The sequence below is a fragment of the Chrysochloris asiatica genome, unplaced genomic scaffold, assembly GCF_000296735.1.
Source record: "Chrysochloris asiatica unplaced genomic scaffold, ChrAsi1.0 scaffold00044, whole genome shotgun sequence".
NCBI lineage: Eukaryota > Metazoa > Chordata > Mammalia > Afrosoricida > Chrysochloridae > Chrysochloris > Chrysochloris asiatica.
This window is the reverse complement of record NW_006408562.1, coordinates 16,649,703-16,673,615: the sequence shown is the minus strand read 5'-3', so window position 1 is coordinate 16,673,615 and position 23,913 is coordinate 16,649,703. Positions and strand designations below refer to the sequence as shown.

At 39.6% G+C, this 23,913-nt stretch overlaps 1 protein-coding gene across 2 annotated transcripts in view; it reads left to right on the top strand.

Annotated features, from left to right (window-relative positions):
- The window catches only part of DOCK10 (dedicator of cytokinesis 10), a 401,968-nt gene that overhangs the window by 300,374 nt on the left and 77,681 nt on the right, over positions 1–23,913 (top strand). For both annotated transcript variants that reach the window (XM_006861898.1, XM_006861899.1), the window contains exons 15-25: positions 2,272–2,394; positions 4,114–4,193; positions 6,053–6,240; positions 6,841–6,906; positions 12,430–12,522; positions 14,396–14,519; positions 14,715–14,836; positions 15,714–15,800; positions 16,176–16,268; positions 16,710–16,828; positions 20,606–20,675. In XM_006861898.1, coding sequence (XP_006861960.1) covers positions 2,272–2,394; positions 4,114–4,193; positions 6,053–6,240; positions 6,841–6,906; positions 12,430–12,522; positions 14,396–14,519; positions 14,715–14,836; positions 15,714–15,800; positions 16,176–16,268; positions 16,710–16,828; positions 20,606–20,675 — 1,165 coding nt within the window. The remainder of the gene's footprint in view (positions 1–2,271; positions 2,395–4,113; positions 4,194–6,052; positions 6,241–6,840; positions 6,907–12,429; positions 12,523–14,395; positions 14,520–14,714; positions 14,837–15,713; positions 15,801–16,175; positions 16,269–16,709; positions 16,829–20,605; positions 20,676–23,913) is intronic.

Below are 23,913 nucleotides of genomic sequence, written 5' to 3'. Positions count from 1 at the left end.
GATAATTCCTTTTTTAATAATATGGATAACTGCCTGACAACCACATTTGCATTTTGTCCCCCATAACTATGAAAAATATATCCAATTCTTTCTATACATACATCTGTGCTGCTTTGATTGAAGCGCTTGGAGAACTTGAGGGTTCTCTTTCCTTTAGGCTAAATTCCACATTTCCTTTGATCAGACCCAAATCTCATGGATTGAGACTCTCACAATAGATTGATTATTGCCCAGCATTGGCAATTGGGACTAAGCATAATGTTCTAACCATTCCAAAACCATCTGTAGAAATGAGTTGGTTTTTTGTTCTCTTTGCTGGTTCTATATTTACAGAACAACCACAGAGTGGGTGGTACTGTGATCAGTCACTCCCTCACCATGCTGTACCCTTCACTGTCTTTGGGATGTAGCTTCAAGGGAAGTGAACAGCTTCCAAAGACCTGTGGATACAAACACAACCACATTGTACCATGCACACTGACTGATGGCTAACAACTGATCGATTAATAAAACAACAGTTGATCAAGCTTAGGTTAAACTCACTTCATGTTGGGAAAGAGGTCATATTAATTTCAACTTTTTTTTTTTTCACTCAAGCAAAAGCCTTATGTAGTATTTAAATAAAAATATGAGAAGGCTTTGAAATATTTGTGAAGGAAAAATGGAATTAAGAAATACTGGTATTTTTCCATGAACTTTTTGAACACCCCCTAATGTTTTGTTATGTTTTTTTTAAGATTTTCTTATGAATTGAGTGCTAGTTTACATGGGATTATATCAGTTTTGCACTCAACCAAAAGCATTTTGTTTCATTGCAATGATTGCAGTCCCCTCCATGCACCATCAGTTAACAGTATTTGTTTCTAATCCTTCTTTTGTTGTTGTTGTTGTTTTTATGTACACAAAAACATGCAGGACTATATAATTGTTTAGACAACCAAAAGGCACATTTTGCAAGCCAGCCTCCTGGCCTACCAGCACACAGTCTTTCTCTTTCCATGAGTCTAGCGTCCTCAGCTGCTCTATCTCTCCATGTCCTCATCTCTGCCTCCATCTCTGGTGTCGCTGCTTCTCTGGAGAGGGTCCCCGCATTTTGCTTGTGCTCTTCTCCCATGATGTTCTTAGGGTCCTCTGTTCCTGGACTGTAAGATTAACTACTCCCCCCTTGTGTTACACAACCTCTACCTTTACAGTTGCAACAATCATAATTAGTCATGTTAACAATTACTCACTATTGAATCAAATGAATCTTGTCTCCATCTCCTTTCACCAGACCCATTTAGACAAGATTAAAACTATTCAGTGGGGATTTTATCTTCCCCATTCACTCTGAAACTAAACTCCCTGTTGAAAACATGTAAGCCAGCTGCTTTGTACCTTTATAGCCCTCTCCCACCCCCTATTTTGGGTAGTCATTGTCTAAGTTGCCTGTCCTTATCACCCCTATGTACTGAGAGTACAAGCAGAAAATAAAGTCTTTAAGTTCAGTGTTTTTTCAACTTATAGTAAATTTCTGACTTTCAGGTTCTCCATCCTCTTTTTGACTCTGTCCTTAAGGGATATATTGTTGTTGTTCAGTGCCATCAAATCAGTTCCAACTCACAGCAAACCTTTACAGGGTTTCCAAGGAGCAACTGGTGGATATGAACTGCTGATCTTGTGGTTAGCATTCCAGTGCCATGCCAGGAGTCCAGTCTTTATGAGCAGAAAGCCTCATCTTTCTCCTGCGCAGCTGGTAGATGCAAACTGCTGAACTTGTGGTTAGCAGTCCAGCTCAGAATCACTAAGCTATGGGCACATAAATTTCCATGATTCTGTTTCACGAGTCACACACATACACAACTGTATCCCTGTTTTACTAAATTGTATTGGGACGATCCAAACTGAAATGGACCCAGTTTGTCCAGGTTTAGATCGTCTTGAGGAAATAATGAAAAAGGAATGCTGTTTACTCCTTTTCTTCTTCATCCCATGGATACTCCAAAGTTTTGATATAAGCTACCAAATGTGAAGCATCATTAAAAATTTTTTTAAATAAACAAAAGTTGTAGTATGGGCTGTTGTCACTTTAGATGCAGAATTGAAGATGAAGATAATAAAAATAGAGTTTGCAAATGAATTTTTAATGCTAAGAGCTTTGCTTGTCTTTTTATATAAGTTCCCGAGTTTCTTCCATTTTGAATGGGACATTGAATCAGTTTAGTCTCTTTAAAAGCACAATCCATAAACAATATCTGCGTACCAACATGAATAAATACGATTTTCTTTCAGATCAGTGTTTAAGGACAATGAGGGAAATGTGGACAGAGATTCAAGATTTTCGCCATTATATAGACAAGAAAGTAATAAGATATCAACTGAAGACCTACTTAAACTAGTGTTTGATTACAGAAGGTTTGATTTTTTTTCTTTTTGATATTCTTAAAGTTGACATAAATGAGCTACAGCTATATAACTATTGTTATCATCTGTGCATAAACAATACCTGATGACTTGATTTTCAAACGTCCATCCCTCTGCCAGATAGCAGAGGTTTTTCAGATGGTTTCACATGTGCCCAAATGGTGCCATCTTTAATGTATTTGCCAGAATGATACGGAAGGCATGAGAAACATTAAACTCCAGCTGTCCATTTCTGTATAACAAGTCAATCCAAAACTTAATGGACTGGAATAGCGCTTACTTTAACTGATGAATCCACAGTGTGATGACTGGGTGAGGCGAGTTGAGTTTTCTACACTTGACATTGTTGCTTAACTAGTGGCTGGGGTATCAGCTTACGAGAAGGCTGATTTAATGACTGTAACATTGTCCTGGTTGCCAGCTGGTGCTCACCTGGAGCTGTGGCCCAGAGGCCTTGGTTTTTCTCCAGATAGTCCTCTTCATGAGTTACTTTGACTTCCTAGTGGCACAATAGTTGGGTTCTAAGAGTACACACTCCAAGTGACAGGAAATGGTCACTGCCAGTCTCTTAAGGTCAGAGACCAGAAACTATAAGTTATACAATCATCCATTGTCAAACTCTTATAAAACTCAGATTAAAGGGAAAGACAACTGACTCCTTTCAGTAGGAGGAATGTTAAAGAATTTTAGGATCATGCTTTAAAACGCCACAGAAAAATTGCATTGCTGTGAATATAATAATTCATATTTCTATCATCTTAATGCTTTTGGAAAAGCGAAAGTAAATTAGTTAATCACAAACGGACACGTACTACATGAGACCACTGTTGTAAAAGTTAAGAAAAGATTTTCTTGCTCAAGGAAACATTTTATGATGGTTACAGGGCAAGTGGGGGTGCAGGAAAGGGAACACAATAAAGCGATTCGAGGTAAACATTGTAAACTGATGGTACATGGAGTGGATTGCAATCTTTGTAATGACATGAAGTGTATAATTTGTTGTATGTGGGAGTGGTGATCTGTTATTCTGTAAACCTTCACTCAATTCACAATCAAAAGCTTTAAAAAATAGAAAACACAAAAAGACGAAGGAAATTAGTGCTAAGAGAAGAAATGCATAAAACAATCTGATGCTGATGATGGAGTATCTCATGAGAAGCTACGTATCGTAAATTGTTAGTCACCTAATGACCACAGTTTCCGTGGGCCTCTCTCCCCTTTCAAAATGTTAATTATTTACCTTTCTCATTGATGAATAAGCAATTTCCTATTAATTCTGTTTACCCAAACAAAAACAATATAATATCATGAAGCAAGCATGATGAATATTTTCTATAACTTCAATGGAGGATATGTTTCTATTAACTAGAAATGAAGCTTTCCAGTGTTGTTGTTGTTGTTGTTTGTTCTGGAAAGATGATAAACCTTAGGAAGCATAATGAAGTTGAGGAACAACACCCTGGAGGAGGCCCTGAGCTAGTCTGACTTCTCTGTGATTCTACAAAACCAGTTATGACCTGGAAAGAAGACTCCCATTTGCTGCATTGAATGGTGTTCAAAACCGAACTAGCTGAAAGGGACCATTCATAAGATTGTCTTCTACTGTTTGCTTGTGTTAGAACTCAGAATTATTAGTTGGCTGCTTCTTGAGATCTAGAATAATTCATTGCATGCATGTGTGTGTGTTTCTGCGCTGGTATATTTTCACAGGGCCGAAAGAATAAACAAATTGCAGACCATACCTGGAGGCCTGGACATTGCTGTTGATAACGTCCCTTTGGAGCATCCAAGTATGATGACTTTGATGTCATGGTTTGGTTGTAGAGTTTAGAACTTTTAGTGGGTTGGTTTTTCTGTGTTTGGGGCAGGGGTTTGGTTTTGGTTAGCTAGATAAGTAAGTATTTTTTCCAAATATTTGTATAAATGGAGTTCATTATCTCCTTATTTCTTCTTTAAGAGAGACTCTTTATCTTGTATCCAACATGTTCTGGCAAGTTATTAAACTATCTATTTGCCCCTTCAGAACCCCAGAGGATTGGAAAAGAGTAAAGCCATGTCCATATAGTTTAATAAACCAGCAACCTGAACTAACAGAACTTATATTCTATCGAGTTACTCTTACTGATCCAAAAATACACAGCTGGTCCCAAAGTATACTGCCAAGAATTTACTCTGAAAAACATTTAACTACCTTAGTGGTTAGGCAATAATTGAAACTGAAATGTGTTGAGACTGTTACTACAAAGAGGGGCTGTATCTTTTTCAGAGTCTGAGGAGGTTTCGAAATTTTCATGGGGAATGGAATTGACAGATGGAACTTTTCTCTTAAATTTTTGAAGCCTCCTCGTATGGTCAAAAACCCTGTTTATATCAGCAGATAATAACAATTTCAGAAGGGCTATTTACTCAGATTTTTTAAAAAAAATCAGAATATATTTCTCAAATGGTGAGATTGGTTTTTTGGTTTGTGTTGTTTGCTACTTCTGACTAGTCTGCTTGGTGACTTTCTCAGTGAGACAATGACAAACCATGGCATTTATCCAACAATGAACCTTAAATGGGGGAGAAGATTAGTATCATAAGGTATTTGGATTACCATTCATATCCATAAGCTTTCCATTCTTACAGTTTATCCACAAATCATTTTAATATGAAATATGAGCATTCTGATGTAAACCGTGGCTCCAAATCATTTTTATATTGATTGACTTGAAAAAGCAGAGGATAAACTAGACCATTTCCTTTACCTAATGGGGAGAATGTGGCTTTTATTACCTATGGAAAGAAAAAAATAGCGAACCAGAGAGCTAAAATTTTCTCTTTGAGAGAATTACAGAAGATGAGAAAACATTTGACATATACTAAAACTATTATCATAGATTTTTATAAACAAAAACTCTCATCAGATTTCCAAGCCTACGTGTCTAATCAGTTTGTTTTTCTGAAGGCAGGACTATTCTAGATGGGGTGAAAGGAAGTAGGTAGATTTGCTATCTTTCAGTTCTACAACTTCAGCCTCCAAATGATTTAATGATGGGAATTTGGATTGAAAAATTGGTTATTGTCTCTCTCTCTTTTTTTTCTTATACTGTTCTTACGAGGCTACATTTTAAAGAGTTATAAAAACTGATGAGAAACATGAAATAAATTATATGTGGTAATGCACATGTATGTTTCTAGCCCAGGCTGTGAAATGGTTTCATAGGGGAAAGTTACTATGAATCCATGTAGCACTACCCATATGAGACCCCTTAGTTTTGTCTTGCCATATAGCCCTAGCTGCAGTATATTTATAGTGTCTTAGCAAAAGTCACTGGTTAATTCTTCTTGTATAAAATCTGGTTCAGATCATTCAGAGTGTGATTAGCTAAAATTAACCTTTATGTAAAGCTTAATACAAAAAGAGTAGCATTATAAACCCATCCACAAGACTCAATTCCTTTTTGAAGCATCGGTTTTGATATTAAAGATAATGCTTGATTACCTCCCATGCCCATCTCCTACAAATTTTCCATGCCAGAATAATTCAGAACAACTTAATGTAAGCCATAGAGTTTTATTTTGAGTGGGTTCATGTTAAAATTTAAGTATTGCTTCCTACAAAAAGAATCCTATTGAATGACACACTTCTGTTTTCTGATTTCTTAAGACTGTGTAACATCGTCCTTTATCCCTGTCAAGCCTTTCAATGCCATGGCTCAGCTGGAACCCACAGTGGAGGTGGAAGAATTTGTTCACGACTCCACCAAGTATTGCCGTCCTTACAGAGTCTACAAAAATCACGTTTACATTTACCCCAGGCACCTCAAGTATGACAGCCAGAAATGCTTCAGTAAGGTAGGAGATCAGCATCTCTCTCCACCACATTAGCGTAGTGGTTACGAATTGGGCTGTGAACAGCAAAGTCAACAGTTCGAGACTACGAGCTTTTCTGTGGGAGAAAGATGAAGCTTTCTGCTCCCGTAAAGATTTCCAGCCTCAGAAACCCTGTACAGGGTCACTATGAGTCGGAACCGACTCCACGGCACACAGCCACCAGCCATAAGCTAATGCTTCAGGATAGAAAACCACTTGGAAAAATACCCGCTAAAGGGCAGTGTTGGGTTTCATGTTCGATGTATTTCAGGACGCCCATTTTCTAGTATATTAAAATTCTTTTCTGAATCCAGCCTTCAGTATATGTGTTCTATAGGACTTCTTTTCGTCTCTAAATATGCTCTGAAAATAGCATGCTTTTTCCTCCTAAAAGGAACGTTTTCTTCATCTCAAGAATGATATCCTTCCATGATTGTTCTGTTCTTTCTAAGAACTCTAGATTATGTCATAAGAAAATAGTAGGCATTCTACTTTTTTTCCCAAAATTTAATGAGATGCTACTTATTTTAGATGTTATTTAATAGAAAATGATAACTTTCATTTCCCCTATTGCAATTGCAGGCACGAAACATAACTGTGTGCATTGAATTCAAAAACTCGGATGAAGAAGGTGCCAAACCAATAAAGGTGAGCCAGGCCACAGCAAGAGACCTGCAGTCTCCTTCCAATTCTGCAGGACTTTTTATATCAGTGCAGTTGAAAGACGAGTAATTGCATCCTTTGTTTTAGATTTTCTGAAGTACACCTGATTTAATAGCCATCATTAACTTGTTCTATTAGAAATGCCAGTCTCATGGTTTTGCTTGCTTTTCATGGAATAAGAAAAGAAAACCATGCCAGTGTGAAATAAATACAGAGATTCCTCTCTGGAACACATTGTCCATTTCTTTGATTAGCCTGCCTCCCAATGCAGCACACCTGATTTCAAAAGGCCCGTCCCAGTAACCTTCATCTGCGCTTTCCACATGGCTGCTCATTGCTGACCTCATGGAAAACACAATGATCCTGAGGGATTATCAGATTTACAGAAGATGGTATTACCACTGCCTGAGCCACTGGTAAATCAGCTTGGAAAATCAGTTCTTTTGTTGATCACATGATTTCATTAGATCAATGAAACATGGAGGGTTGTATGAATTCTACCGTTTTAATCTATAAAATTGCACCAATAGAAAATGGTTGCTGTTTAACCATTTCAAAAGGTAGCATATGATCAAGAACCAATAATACCGAAGGAAGAAGTCCAAGGTGCATTGAAGGAATTGGCAAAGAACAAGGCACCAGGAATTGATGGAATGAAAATTGAAATCTTTCAAGAAATTGAGGCAGCACAGGCGGCACTCATCTATGCCAAGAAACTTGGAAGACAACCATCTGGCCGACTGAATGGAAGAGATCCATATTTGTGCCCATTCCAAAGAGAAGTGACCCAATGGAATGTGGAAATCATTGGACAATCTCTTTTATATCTCATGAGAGTAAAGTTTTACTAAAAGTAATACAGAAATGGCTACAAGCATAAATTGACAGAGAACTTCCAGAGGTTCAAGCCGGATTCAGAAGAGGACTTGGAATGAGGGATATCATTGCTGATGTCTGATGGATCTTGGCTGAAAGCAGAGAATATGAGAAAGATATTTACCTGTACTTTATTGACTACGCAAAGGCTTTCAATTGTGTGGATCATGACAAGCTATGGACAACATTGCAAAGTATGAGTATTCCCGAACACTTAATTGTGCTCATGAGGAATCTGTACATGGACCAAGAGGCAGTTGTTTGAACAGAATATGGGAACACTGAATGGTTTTAAATGAAGAATGGTGTGTGACAGGGTTGTATTCTTTCACCATACTTATTCAACCTGTATACTGAGCAAATCATCTGAGAAGCTGGGTTATAGGAAGAAAAACATGGCATCAGGATTGGAGGAAGACTCATTAACAACCTGCGATATGCAGATGATACAACCTTGCTTTCAGAAAGTGAAGAGGACTTAAAATATTTACTGATGAAGACCAAAGAGCACAGCCTTTGGTATGGATTGTATCTTAATGCAAAGAAAACAAAAATCCTCAGTACTGGACCAATAAAAAACATTCTTATCAACAGAGAAAAGATTGAAGTTGTCAAGGACTTCATTCTTTTTGGATCAACTATCAGCACTCGTGGAAGCAGTAGTCAGGAGACCAGACGACGTATTGCATAGGGCAAATCTGCTGCACAGGAACTTTTTAAAGTGTTGAAGAGCAGAGATGTCAGCTTAAGGACTAAGGTGCACCTGACCCAAGCCATGGTATTTTCAATAACCTCATATGGATGTGAGAGCTGGACAGTGAATAAGGAAGATTGTGGAAAAATTGATGCCTTTGAGTTGTGGTGTTGGAGGAGAATACTGAAAGTGCCATGGACTGCCAAAAGAACCAATAGATCTGTGTTGAAAGAAGTGCAGCTGGAGTGTTCCTTGGAGGCCAGGATGGCCAAGCTTCGTTTCTCATACTTTGAACATATTGTCAAGAGGAACTAGTCTCTGGAGAACAATATCATATTTGATAGGGTGGAGGGTCAGAGAAAAAGAGGAAGACCCCCAGGCAGATGGAGTTGCAAAGTGGCAGCATCAATGGGCTCAAGCATGGCAACAGTAGTGAAGTTGGCCCAGGATCGGGCAGTGTTTTGTTCTGCTGCGCATAAGGTCGCTATGGGTCGGTACCAACTCGATGGCACCTAACAACAACAACAACCTATAAAACTGGATGGCAATTTTTAGAGTTTATATTTAATAAATAACTGTTTTTATTTTAGGAGCTTGAGGCAACATAAAGTCACCTACAAAAATACAAGGGAGAAATTCTTATCAGTCCCATGGCCTGGTCTTCCCAGTTTGGGTGAAGAGAGGAAATAGTCCCGCACATGTTCTGACTTGTTACCATCTAATATTATCTAAGTTCCCTTTCTCATAGCACTCTGTCTGCTCTCTGTTGTGTACTCTCATTTTAGGGTCAAGAAGTTTTTTGTATTATTTGGTAGAACAGCACTTAATTTTAAAATGGTCTAATGAATCATGGAAAGTAAAGAGGAAGAATTCTTTAAATTGGTCCTCAGCCACTTTCAGCATCTTTAGATGCCAAGTAGACATAGCATCAGCATCATAAGAGAAAGAGTCATGCAACTCTCAAGCAAATTACATTTTGACTGACAGCAATTCCTGCTAGAGCAAGGGATTATGGGGAACATTCTAGGAGGGCAGAATGAGGCAGATGTGTGGGTTCCTGGTTTTCATTGCAGTTAAACATTTGCAGAGAGACACAGCAGGCCCAGATGCCTGACTCTAGTGGGGTACCCTCAACCCTTTGAGGCTGCATGATGAGAGGTGCATTATTTCACATCCTCTGGCCTGATTAGGGGCTGGGATACAATCACGATATAGTGGGGGGTGGGGGGCCTAGACACTACCCTGTTGTGTCAGCTCAGAGTTCCTGGTTGGAGGCCAGCTTATTAGGGATTGGGGTCCAAGCCCTACAGAATCTCAGGAGTAACCACCTTAAGCATTAGAGTAAAGCCCAATTCCCAATACTCATCTGTCGGTTTGTCATAGAATGGTGACTTACGAAGTGCTGTGATTCTGAAAGCTATGCCATTGGTGTATCAATCATCACCAGGGGCAGCCATGGTGGACAGGTCTCAGTTGAGCTTCCAGAAAAAAAACAGACTAGGAATAAGGAGAGACCATTTCATGAGGTAGCATATGATCAATAACCAATGATAATGAAGGAGGAAGTCCAACAGCATTGAAGGCATTGACAAAGAACAAGGCACCAGGAATTGATGGAATATAAATTGAAATCATTCAACAAATTCATGGAGCACAGGAGGCCCTCCCTCATCTATGCCAAGAAAACTGGAAGACAGCTACCTGATCCGTTGACCAAAAGAGATCCGTATCTGTGCCCATTCCAAAGAGAGGTGACCCAACAGAATGTGGAAATCATTGGGACAGTATCATTGATAGTTTATGCAAGTAAAATTTTCTAAAGATATTGCAAAAACAGCTGCAACCATACTTTGAAAGAGAGCTTCCAGAGGTTCAAGCTGGATCCAGAAAAGGACGTGAAACAAGGGATTTCATTGCTGATGTCAAATGGATCTTGGCTGATAGCAGAGAATACCTTAAAGATGTTTACCTGTGCTTTATTGACTATGGAAAGACTTTTGATTGTGTGGATCATGAAAAGCTATAGATAACATTGCAGATAATGAGTACTATGGAACACTTAATTGTGCTCATGAGGAGCCTGTACATAGATTAAGAGGCAGTTGTACAAAAAGAAAAACAGAACACTGAAAGATTCGAAGTACTTACTGATGAAGATCAAAGACCACAGCCTTCATTATGGGTTGCACCTCAGTGTAAAGAAAACAGTAATCCTTACCACTGGATCAATAAATAGCATTCATATAAATAAAGAAAAGATTGAAGTTGTCAAAGACTTCATTTTTCACAGCTTAACCATCAACACTAATGGATGCAGCAGTCAAGAAATCAAACAACATGGTGCATTAGGCAAATCTGCTGCACAAGACCTTTTTAAAGTGTTGAAGAGCAAAGATGTCAGTTTGAGGACTAAGGTGCACCTGACCCAAGCCATGGTATTTTCAATAACCTCATATGCACACAAAAGTTGGACAGTGAGTAAGGAAGACTGTAGAAGAATTGATACATTAGAGTTATGGTATTGGAAGAGAATATTAAAAGTAACGTGTACTGCCAAAGAACAAACCGATCTGTGTTAAAATAAATACAGCCATAATGCTTCTTAGAAGCCAGGATGGCCAGATTTCACCTCTCATATTTCAAACACATTATCAGGAGGGACCCATCCCTGGAGAAGGGTATCTTATTTGGTAAAGTGAAGAGTCAGAGAAAAAGAGGAAGATCCCAATGAGATAGATTGGCAACAGTGACATCAACAATGGGCTTGCACATAGCAATGATTGTCAGGTTGGTGCAGGACGGACAGTGTTTCGTTCTGTTGTTCATAGGGGATCTATGATTTGGTACCGACTTGATAGCACCTAACAAATAAACAATCAAAGCCTAATTCAGTGAGCCCCTGCAGAATCTGGAACAATTTATTCCTTATTTCCTGGTAATCAAAAGCCATTGGTTCACTGGCAGAATCCTTACCTCCCATACAAAAGAAGAATGTTCAATTCCCAACCAATTCACTTCGTTTATGTCGACTATCCATCTGTCAGTGGAAACGTTGATGGTGCTCTGATGCTGAGCACGGTTTAGTGGAACTTCCAGACTTAACACAGATTAAGAAGATTAACCTGGCCAAAAGTGAGCCACTGAAAAACCCCTGGATCCCACCAATCTGATCCACAACCGCTTATGGAGATGAGACAGAACCAAACAGGATTTTATTCCATTGTGCAGGGGGTCCCCACAAGTCAGATGTCAACTCTATAACAAAAGTCAACAACCAGATGACGGATTGATTCAGGCCTTCAGCCTTTAAGTAATATCTAATTGATGAATTAGAACATTTTCAAGTTGTTTTTAACCTAACATCTCATTGTTTAATGGATTTAAAACAAAATAAAACCTAAAAAAAAAACCTATTGTCACTGAGTCAATTTCAACTCATAGCAACCCATTTGGACAAAGTCTAATTGGTCCATGGGGTTTCCAAGGCTGTAAATCTTTATTGAAATTTACTGCCGCTCTTTCTCCTGAAGAACCGCTGGGGGTTGGAACCACAGAACTTAGTGTTAACAACCAAGTGTTTAGCCACTGTTTCTCCAAGACTTCTTCAAATATGAAATCGTTGGCCTAAGAAGTTCAAGGTTAATTGAACGTCGTTAAGTAGTGGTTATGAGTCAGGCTACCAACCTCAAGGTCAGCAGTTACATGGGAGAAAGATGAGGCTTTCTGATCCCGTAAAGAATTACAGCCTCGGAAACCCCGTGCAGGGTCGCTATGAGTCAGAACCAACTCCACAGTATTTAACAACAATAGCAAACAAATCGAGTAAGTTATCACCAAATTTGCTTTTGCCACAGAGTAGAAGTAAAGTTTTGTAACCTTTTTCTACTCAGTGAAAATAAAAGTTTCACAACTGTTCATCTGGTAACTTTTTATAACAGTGTATTTATGGAAAACCTGGAGGGCCCCTCTTCACCTCAGCCGCCTACACAGCAGTTCTGCACCATTCTCAGAATCCAGATTTCTCTGATGAGGTAAGGATGGGCCGAGGCCCCGCTGACACCGGCAGCTCCTAGAAAGGTGGGCAAGTGGGTCAGAGTATGGGTGGGTATCACACTTCAGACTGAGGACATGCCTTGGCAGGTGTTTATTTAGCCTGCATTTATGAATGCTTTTAGCGGATAGTTTCTGTAGGAATAGATTGTAGCTTTGTGTACTTCGGCATAGGAGTGACCTTTACAAATGTAAATGCTTCTGTTAGATCATGTTTTTCAAGTGAGACCCATTTTTCCTTCCGCTTCACTAGTCAGTATAATATAAAATGTGTTACACCACTTTCACCTATCAGTAGCAGCATCTCACAAAGAACAAAGAACTGGCGTATGTATGTACCATCACCATTGGATACGACTTGTATGAGACTAGCTATGCCTGAACCACAGATAAATAGATGTGGGATCCAGGCCTGTCCTGGAGAACTTCCAAGACTCTCTTGTTGATTTTGAAACCAGGTACCATCTTACGCACCATTCACACACGTCTCACTTAATCTCCACTGAAGTTCTCAGAGTTAACTACTATTATTACCTTCCTGTTTAATGGGGAGGAAACTGAGCCTCAGAGAAATCAAACAACTTTTCCAAGGACACTAACAAAGGGCAACCCGGACTCATACCTAGGTCATGGGACTGCACAGCCTGAAACGTCATCATTATTCTCTGGTGGTTGTGGAGGTGGTTGTGTACCACTGAGTCGGTTCGGACTACTGACTCTATATACGTTCAGAGGCAGTATATCTTTAGAGAAGCAGAAAGTCTCATCTTTCTCCCACAGAGTGACTGGTAGATTCTAACTACTAACTATCCTGCAGTTAGCAGCCTTGCTGTTAATCCACTACACTAACCAGGGCTCCTTCATTGATGCTATATTTCATATATTTTTTTTAAATCACTGGATCAATGATGTTTACTGCATACATGTTAGCATGTGTTATCTGCAACTCCAGACCAGCAAGTTACAGTGCTTAAATTTAATTTCTAACTATAAAGCTAAGTCTGCACCAATACAGTGTGCTGCTGAGTCAAATTGTAACGTATTGGACAACATGGGTCTTCCTGACATGAAGGCTAGAATGAAAAATGTCACACTTTTTGTATGAGTTCTCTATTGGTGCTATAATACGCTACCACATGCATAGTGAGTTAAAACAGCACACATGTAGTTCATCTTACAGTTTTGGAGGTGAAAAGTATGAAGGAATCTCACTGGACTAAAATCAAGGGGTCACCAGGTTTGAATGGTTTCTGGAAGCTCTAGGGGAAAATCCATTTCCTTGCCATGCTCGCTTTTTAGAGATCACCCACATTCTTTGACTTATGACCCCCTCCTAGAAATTGCATCTCTTTAGCTTCCATCTTCTTTATATCTCCTCTGACTTGGAAGCCTCCTGCCTCCTTCATATAAGAAAAAAAAAAGTGTGATTACACTTTGCCCACCCAGATAATCCAGAATAATCTCCCCATCGCAAGACCTTTAATTTAATCAGACCTACAATCCCTTTTACCATGGGAGGTAACAAAGTTATATGTTTGGGGATTTGGATATAGACATCTTTTTTGGCAGGGGTGGTGGTGGTGAGAAGCATTATTCTGTCAACCACAACTTTCTACACATTTTAAATCAAATTAAAGGAACACAAAGGTAACAAATATGGAACATTTGAATGTTCCTTAGAAGTAGGGTCAGCGACACTTGGTTTCACATACTTTGGACGCATCATTGGGAGACATCAGTCGTGAGATTTCCACTGAGTGTTTGTTCAAAAGGCCAAGACTCCCATGCTCTGTCCTGTCCTGATCCTGGGCAAATGGTTCACGTCGGAATTCACTATTATCTCTTTAATTGCAGGTGAAAATTGAGCTTCCAACACAAATCCACGAGCAACACCATATTTTGTTTTCTTTTTATCACATCACCTGTGACATAAACACAAAAGCTAACACCAAAAAGAAGGAGGCTCTGGAAACATCAGGTACTGGCAGGAAGGAATTTGCGCTACCTTTGCTGGTCATCAGTATGATTTGATTGGGAGAGTAATTTTAAACACTCTGGTTTCTTGAACATTTTTGTGAAGTTTAGCACTCATCAGCAATAGATAACTTTATTTTCATGCCTCATCATGGAAGCTGGTAATCAGAAGTTTCCTCTTCTTTCTGTTCCCTTGCAGTCGGATATGCTTGGATTCCTCTGAAGAAGCATGATCAGATAGCCTCTCAAGAGTATAACATCCCAGTAGCAACAAGTCTGCCTCCTAATTACTTAAGCTTTCAAGATTCTGCAAGTGGAAAGGTATTGAAATAATGTAGAATTTAAGAAAAAGAAAATACATAAGCTAATGTATCACTGGATCAATGATATTTACAGCACACATGTTAGCATGTGTTAGCTGCAACTTTAGACCAGCAAGTTACAGTGATTAAATTTAATTTCTTACTGTAAAACTAAGTCTGCACCAATACAGCCTGCTGCTGAGTCAAATTGTGAAGTATTAGACAATATGGGTGAGGCAGCGGTGAGGCAGCAGTCCAGCACTCAACTGCTGATGAACTGAAAGGTTAACAGTTCAAATCCACCTAAGGGCTCTGAGGGAGAAAAGACCTAGTGATCTGCTCCCACAAAAATGACAGCCTAGGAAACCTTGTGGGGCCATTCTGCTCTGTCGTGTGGGATTGCTGTGAGTTGAGATTAACTCCACAACCCCTCATAACAACAACGAGGTCTTATAAGTAAAAATCAACTCCACAGCAGCTAACAAGAGAAACAGATGGCAGGAAGTTATTTTCTTTTTGCTATTTAAACTAGCATGGAGATCATAGTCTGCGTGCCTGATGTGGTTATGAATCAAGCGTGCCTACAGTCTTCCCAGTCTTTAATTACTGGTCCTTGGAAATGGTCTGTTAAAAATGGCTGTCTGAAATTACATTGTTCTCATTTACCAGTGAGACCAAATTTTTGTATCTCTTATGAGAGAGCTTCAAAGAGTTCATGGAAAAATAAACGAAAAGATAATGGAATTTTTCCACCACCTCTTTGAAGCCCCCTCATGTTTTCCACTTCCATGGTACTGTAACCTAATGGATTGGGATGGAAAATTAACATAAACTAAGCAACCTGTTTATTTTATTTACAGCTGCCATGTTAACAGTTACAAACTCTCTTTTTGCAGCACGGTATGGGTGACATTAAATGGGTTGATGGTGGCAAACCACTTTTCAAAGTATCAACATTTGTTGTGTCAACCGTGAACACACAGGTGAGTACAGACAACCACCCCGCTTCCATAAATTTAGCATCTTCTCCAGCACACAGAATCATAAGGTGTCTCCTATATCCATCCACACGATGACACTAATCATTTAACAGAGGTCTCAAAAACAGGTGATGGAAAGTCTGTCGTGTGGCTGAGAAGGAAAATAAAACCTGTGGACATTGAATAGGAGGAATATCAGCTTGTTAGTTCTGGTTGACCCTGCAATACACACACTATCTAGTGGAAAAGAAAGCGTCTGTCTAACTCTGAGGGTTTTTCCAAATCGAGACAGAAATGCTCATATATTGTTACCATGATTACTTTCTAGCCGTGTTCCTGTGTCATTAGAATTTTTTTTTCTTTTTTTGTATGTTTTAGGATCCACATGTGAACGCATTTTTTAAACAGTGCCAAAAAAGAGAGAAAGATCTGTCTCAGTCCCCTACCTCAAATTTCATCCGCTCTTGTAAGGTAATATGTCATGTACATCGTTTCTCTGGTCTCCAAGGCAGTTGTTGCTAAGTCTGTTGAATCAGTTCCAACTCAGAGTGACCCTGTACAGGGTTTCTGAGGAGCAGCAGTATTCAAGGAGTGTCTGGAGGTGTGAACAGTTAACATACTCGACTGCTGACCAAAAGGTTGACAGTCCAAATCCACCCAGAAGTGCCTTGAAAAAGAAACCATGGAAATGTGGGTCTGAGAAATCAGTCATTGAAAACCCTGTGGGATACAGACTGCTCTGATATGCACGGGCTTGCTGCAAGTTGGAAACAACTTGATGGCAACTATGTTTGTATTAGTTTGTTTAATAGTCATGTTCGCATTCTGAAAAACGCCAGCAGAACAGGCTTTATAGCTTACCAATGTTCGTTGTTTCTTTTTTTTTTTTTTCTTCCTGCCAATTTACTTCAGAATTTACTGAATGTGGAAAAGATTCATGCAATCATGAGTTTTCTGCCGATAATCTTGAATCAGCTCTTCAAGGTCCTGGTAGAGAATGAGGAAGATGAAATAAGTACACCCGTGACCAGGTATCCACACTATGGCATTAAGAAAAGGAGTTTTATAATCTGTTTTTATGCAAAACATTGTGTAGCACTGTAGGAAAAGCACTAGACTGCAAACCACAAGGTCAGCAGTTCAAACCCACCAGATGCTCCTTGGAAACAATTTGCAGGGTAACTATAACTTTGAACTGTCTCAATGGCACTTAATAGCTTAGCAACAAAGAATTTAATGGTGTATTGTTGTTAAGTGCTGTCGAGTTGGTTCCAACTCGTGCCAACCCTGTATAGGGCTTCCAAGACTTTTAAAAATATCTTTATAGGAGCAGAAAGCCTCATCTTTCTCCTTCAGAGCAACTGTGGACTTGAACCACCGACCTGTGGTTCACAGTTTTGTGCTTATCCTCTGGAGCCACTCACTCCCAATGATGTGTTGTTTTTAAGTGCTGTTAAGTCCATTTCTGCTCATAGTGACCCTGTATAGGGTTTCTGAGGAGCGGCTGGTGGGTTTAAACCAGGCTTGTGGTTCAAAGAGACCTTGCGATCCAGTGTACCCTACAGCCCCCCACAGGACTCCAGTGCTGTATGGTGTTGTTGCCATCGGTTTATAGTGACCCTGTCTAGGGTTTCTGAGGAGCAGCTGGTGGGTTTGAACTGCCGACCTTGAGATTTACAGTCCAGTTCTCATCCTCCAGTGCCATTCCAGGCGTCCCCAGTGATGTGTACCTGTGTGTTGTTTTAATGCACGTCTTAAATTTAGGTATTTCTTCACTCTTCAGTCCTTACCGTATAGTTATCAATGACTGTCATTAAAGTTTTAGACGTTTTTGTCTAGTTCCTTCCCCCACCCCCATCGCTTGGTGTTTTAAATCATATTTTTATTTTGAGATCGTCATCGATCCATATGCATCTGTGAGAAATGATAGAGAGAAATCACAAATACCCTTTACCTATTTCACTCTAGTGCTAGCAGGACCAGCACATTGACGTCCTCTGAGCATCCTCATCACAGGAAGGATCCTCATCACCCCTTTATGACCTCACCACTGCCCTCTGACCCCTCCTCTCCTGTCCTCCCTCTCTAGTCCCTGGCAACTATCAATTTGTTCTCTAATATCTATCACTTTGTTATTTCAAGATGTTATGAAAGTGGAATACTATAGTAATGTTATCTTTTAGGATTGCCTTTTCCCTCTCAGCCTAATTCTTTGGAGATTAATCCAGGTTGTTGTGCATATCAGTGTTGTTGTTCAGTGCAAATCAGTTGTTTCCGATTCATAGCGATCCTGTATAAGGTTTCCAAGGAGTGGCTGGTGAGTTTGAACCACTGACTTTGGGGTTTAAATGAGCTTTAGGTCCAGTGCTTATCCTACTGTGCCACATAAGGACTCTGCATATGTGAACAGTTCCTTCCTTTTTATTGATAAGTAGTATTGCTGGATGACACTTTGTTTAATAATCATTCGCGTTTTAAAGAACCTGCAGTTCTGGCTATTATGAATAAATTACTATACATATTTGCATCCAGGTTTTTGTATGACCCTAAATTTTTACTTATCTGGAATAAAAGCCCAGGTTTAAGGAGCTCTGGTAGTGTAGTGGTTACAAATTGGGCTGCGAACCTTAAGGTCAGCAGTTCAAAACTACCAGCTGCTCCGTGGGAGAAAGATGAGGTTTGCTGCTCCCGTAAAGATTTACAGCCTCAGAAACCTGGTACAGGGTCGCTATGGGTTGGAGCCAACTCAACAGCACTTAGCAACAACAACAGGCATTTTTTGGATCCTATGGTATTCTATGTTTAGTTTTTTCAAAAAGAAAATCAGCAAATTATTTTCCCAAGTGGCTATGCCATTTTCTATTCCCTACAGAATTGTTGTGGCGTTGTGGTATGACACTGTAGGATGAGCACTTGATCATAAGGTGGGTTTGAACCGCTTGTTGGCAGTTCAGACTCACAAGCCTCTCCTCAGGAACCTTCTGCAGGGTCGCTAGGAGTCTAAACTGACTTGACAGCACTCAAAGCAACAAAAACAGAACTTCTTAAAAATGGAATGTTCGATTTTTAATAATCTGGCTGGTGACTTTGTAAAATACAGTTTCCTCTTTACAGAGTACCATTCTGAATTAATTATGGAGTCATATATTCCATATTTTTTAAAAACATTAATCCTAACAGTCTAGAAAATAAAATTAAAACAAAACATAGAACATTGCTGTTGGCATTGAAAAGCTCCCCAGTACTTTCTTAACTCACAGATATATTATTTCCCTCTTTCAGAATCAGAGTTTTAAGCTAGTTTTTAAAACAAAGTCTATAAAGTGCTAGGAAGTTAAGGAATTTCTAAAGTCCCCTCCACCAAACAGCACTGGAACCCATGTTAAAACCTTCCCAGTTGTTCCTTCAATTGATGGCCCTTTCAGCAGCAATATGTGTGTCCAATTGGTAAGACCCAAACTGTTCAGCTGCTGTGCCTGTTGATACGAGGTATCTTCGAGTCTGTTCCAACTCACAGTGACCCTTTGCATAAGAGAGCGAAACACCGCCTAGTCCTGTGCCATCCCCATCATTGTTGTTAGGTTTGAGCCCGTTGGCACTATCACTGTGGCAGTCCATCTCATTGGGGACTTCCTCTGTTTTCGCTAATAGATCTACTGAACTTCTGAGGTAATCCTCAGCACCACATCCATGGAGCAACTGACAGTACCATTGAGACAAATTAGCCTGTGTAAATTCTGCTCCTAGATGTACTAATCCTATGAAAAGGGGAAGACTGCATCTTCATCTACTGTTATCTCCAAAAACATATCTAGGTTGCTTTGGAAAACCATACGTAAGAAGACAGGCCCCTTTAAAATAGTATATGATCATTAACCAGAGGTGAAGAGGCTTAAGTTTTTAACAAGTAACTAACACTGATCCTTTTTCTAAAAGACAGTGTCAGCAAGCCCAAATACCACAATATGCACCTGGAACTCAGGCACATATTTAAAATGGTTTCTCTCAGCCCTGGAGTCCTGACGTAGCACTGTAGGATAAACACTACAGCAAACCCATCAGCCACTCTTCGAACACCCTATACAAGGTCTCTATGAGTTGGAACTGAGTCGACAGCACTTAACAAGAACAGCAACAACAACATTGCAGTCATAGCCTTAGTGCTTGGAGGTTTAAAGTTTATGTGGGTAATAGTTAGTACATGCCCTGTGTGGAGGTTATTATATGCCCTGTATGGAGGTTATTATATGCCCTGAATGGCGGTTATTATATGCCCTGTATGGAGGTTATTATATGCCCTGTATGGAGGTTATTATATGCCCTGAATGGAGGTTATTATATGCCCTGAATGGAGGTTATTATATGCCCTGAATGGCGGTTATTATATGCCCTGTATGGAGGTTATTATATGCCCTGTATGGAGGTTATTATATGCCCTGTATGGAGGTTACTATTGCTAAGTACTGTTGAGTCACTAGAGGCAGACTCATAGAGACCCTGTATAGGGTTTCCAAGAAATGATTGATGGGTTTGAACCACCAACCTTTGGTTAGCTGCCCACCGCTTATCCTACAATGCCACACCAGGACTCCTGTGCGGAGGTGGGGGAGTTGAAACTCATTGATTGATTGACTCGCTCTTTCTTCCTTTCTTTTCTTCCTTCCCCCCTCTCTCCCTCCCTCCCTCTTTCCTTGCCTTCTTTCCATCCTATTGCTAATTCCCTTGTTTCCTAAACACTCTACTGACAAACTACACAGGTATTTTTCTGTCTCCTCGTGAAAGACCACTAAACAATTTTGCTTTTCCAGGGTTCTGACCGACATTGTGGCCAAGTGCCATGAAGAACAGCTAGACCATTCGGTCCAGTCATACATAAAGGTATGAAATAGCCATTTTGGACTTTGGCCATATTCCCATGTGCTATGTGGTTCGTCTCATCTCCTGTCTTCAATAAGTTACAAGCTGAATGTGCTCACTACAGTAATGCTAAACATTCCCCTTTAACGAGACAGAAAGAAAACCGCCTATTGCTTTCAAGTTCACTCTGAGTCATGGCCACCTCGTGTGACAGAACTGTCCTATAGGATCATAGGATCTCTTGGCTGTCTTCTTTAAGGAAGCACATCATCAGACGTTCCTTCCATGGCTTAAAACCGCCCAGATTTACTTGAGTGCAAATTGCTTGTACCACCGAGACCCTTACCATTCTCTTTAGCTACATAAACTTTTGTCTCGTCATAATAATTGGCAAATATATAAATTATGTGTAAAAATGTAAATGACTGCATGGGGGACGGGAGGAAATAGGAAAACACCAATGTGTTTTCCTTTTGAAGAAACAATTCCAAGCAAATGAAATTTCCATATGAATTTAAGGAAGATCCTTTTCCTATTGGTTTGTTGAATGCTCTGTGATTCTTCTGGAATGTTTTCTCAGCTCTCTCTATTGCTTTCTCAGGCATTCTTTCATTTTCCCAGTTACTGTATTTCTGTACCTGCTTCTGGTATGTTAAGACCTTTTACCTTCTGGAATGAACCACTTGTCCATACATCCCATCAACGTGCACTGCTTCTTCCAATGTCTTTTGTCAAGTGTTCACTCAGACATCTTTCTATTCATTGCCAGCTGGCCTCTGAATTACTGTCAGTGAACTTGGGATGATGTTTGCCCATCACACTTTCTACCAGAAGGTTGTCTTCTTGAATGCAAAGGAAAGCACTAACCTAGCCTAAGTAAGAGGACCTTAATGACTTGCTGATACATGAGGTAACCCTGACTCCTGGTGGTCCCATGTATGTCAGAGTAGAACTGTGCTCCATCACATTTTCAATGGCTGATTTTTCCAGAGCACATTACCAGTTTTTTCTTCCAAAGCACTTCTGGGTGAACTCAAACCTCCAACCTTTTCAGTTAGTAACTGAGCATCTTAACCATTTGCAACACCCAGGGACGCTTCCTAATACTTCAAGGACATACATTTTTATTTTCTATGCATAATAAAATCTTCTTTTTAGACATAGCCTTCTTTAAAAATGTTAAATTAAAGGAAGGTCTCACATATTCTAGATGTCTAGAAAAGTTACTAGAGAAGAATTTGGGTCTTCTCTGCTAAAAACCTATAAGAAACTCCCAGTGCTAATTGCAATTTCTAGATTATTTTCTACTTGCCAGAAATTGTGGACGTCTTCCCAAATGCCTAAGTATGAGTGTATACTGGCCTTTGAAATAGCCCAGTGTGCCAGAATTAATCAAATGCGTAGCAATAATTTAGCTGTGGTGTAATTGTACCGAGTCATTGAGCTTTTTGTATAATTCATCATCTGCGTCTAATGCAGAAAGCCAGTTCCTCCTACACTAAAGATGTCACTTACACTTCAGGGCAGTGATGGGGCTGTCATTTCACAGAATCCTCTGGAGAACTTTTGACTCTCTTGATGTCTGCATTACCTTTCCATTTCAATCTCCAAAGGTGACCGAGAAGGAAAAGACTTCCTTAGACTGTCTTACACTCCGGGACCTCTATTTCAGCAGATGCATGTTTCCTTTATTGCAGTGAAATCATTAAAAGTTATATTAAGAATCCTAAGGTATTGCAACTATATGAGAGCCAAGGCTAGAAAGCATAGCACCTCAAATCGACTCTCAGACTCTTTTACCTGTGACGCTCATGATGAGGCATATTGGAAATCATCCTTCTTGTTGTTGTTGTTAAGTGCCGTCAAGTCACTTCTGACCCATAGCGACCCTGTATAGGATTTCCAAGGAGCAACTAGTGAACTCTAATTACAGACCTTGTGGTTCAGACTGGCTTTGCTATCCAGCACATTAACCCACAATGCCACACTAGGACTCCAAATACATCCTAGTAGATTTATTTTTCATTATTTATATATTTATAAATCAAGATATATTATTTAAATCTTAATAAGACCATTTCATTGTTTTGTTAATATAAAAATCCCCCCAAATCAAACTCACTGTCACCGAGTGGATTCCAACTCATAGAGACCTGTAGGAGCTGTAGAAAGGGATCACACCATAGTGCCCAGGGCTGGAAATCTCTGCTGAAGCAGACTGTCTCTTCTTTCTCCCATGGAGCAGTTGGTGGGCTCTAACCACCCAGTCTTTCTGCTGGTAGTCCAATGCTTAACCCACTGTACCACTTTACAAGAGTGGTACAAACTTTACAAATTCCACAAGAACTTTACCTTTGTGGAATTTATTTCAAGTTTATAATAATTCCTAAGGGTATCTTAAAATATATTTTGATACAGGTATATCTGAAATAATTATAACCCAATAGTCAGCTAGTACTTTACTCTACAAAGAGTACTACTCTAGAAAGTAGGGGATGAGAGGCTAAGCCAAAGTCACAGAGTTAACTTGAGCCATCTGCCTCTTTGGACCTCAGTGTTCTTATCTGTGACTTAGATGGAACGAGCCAGTTGGATCCTGTGATTTGACTAGTATTCTCTGATTGGGCTCCTGTTGTGGTACATGTTGGACAACCTGACCTTGGCCAAGTCTGATTTATTCAGCCAAGATGGGAACAATTTTTTCAGCATATAAATAGATATGAAGCCCCTTCACCCACCTAGAAGTATAATGAAAATAGATGAACTGGAAATACATGTTTTCATATCCTTGAAATATGTGATGCTCAGTATAATTGATATTTATTCAGAAGTAAACTAAACACCATTTCAAGTTCAGTGATGCTAAATGCTGCTAACTCACCCCATCAGCAGTATCCGAAATGCACACATATATGTTTTAAACATGTGTGTCTAAAGTCAATGTAATTCTGCCATGATGTACAGTGATCTGTGACTCTGACACATACTAGTCAAACTTTAGAAATAAAAATATTGCAGAAGTAGTTACAATGCCCCTAAGTTGAATAGCTGTGCATAGGACTAGACAGATGGCAATGAGTTATTCTCATAATTGGGGGACATCACATCACTCCTTGATTTGGGTTACTTTCATGTGTCTATTAACTTTGTTCTTCTCTGGGATGCTTTTGGAGAAGTTGGGATCCACTGCACTGTAACAATCAAAGATCTGGTGCTAGATCTAAATGAAATCTCTGTCTGCGGTGAGCCAGTTTCTTGC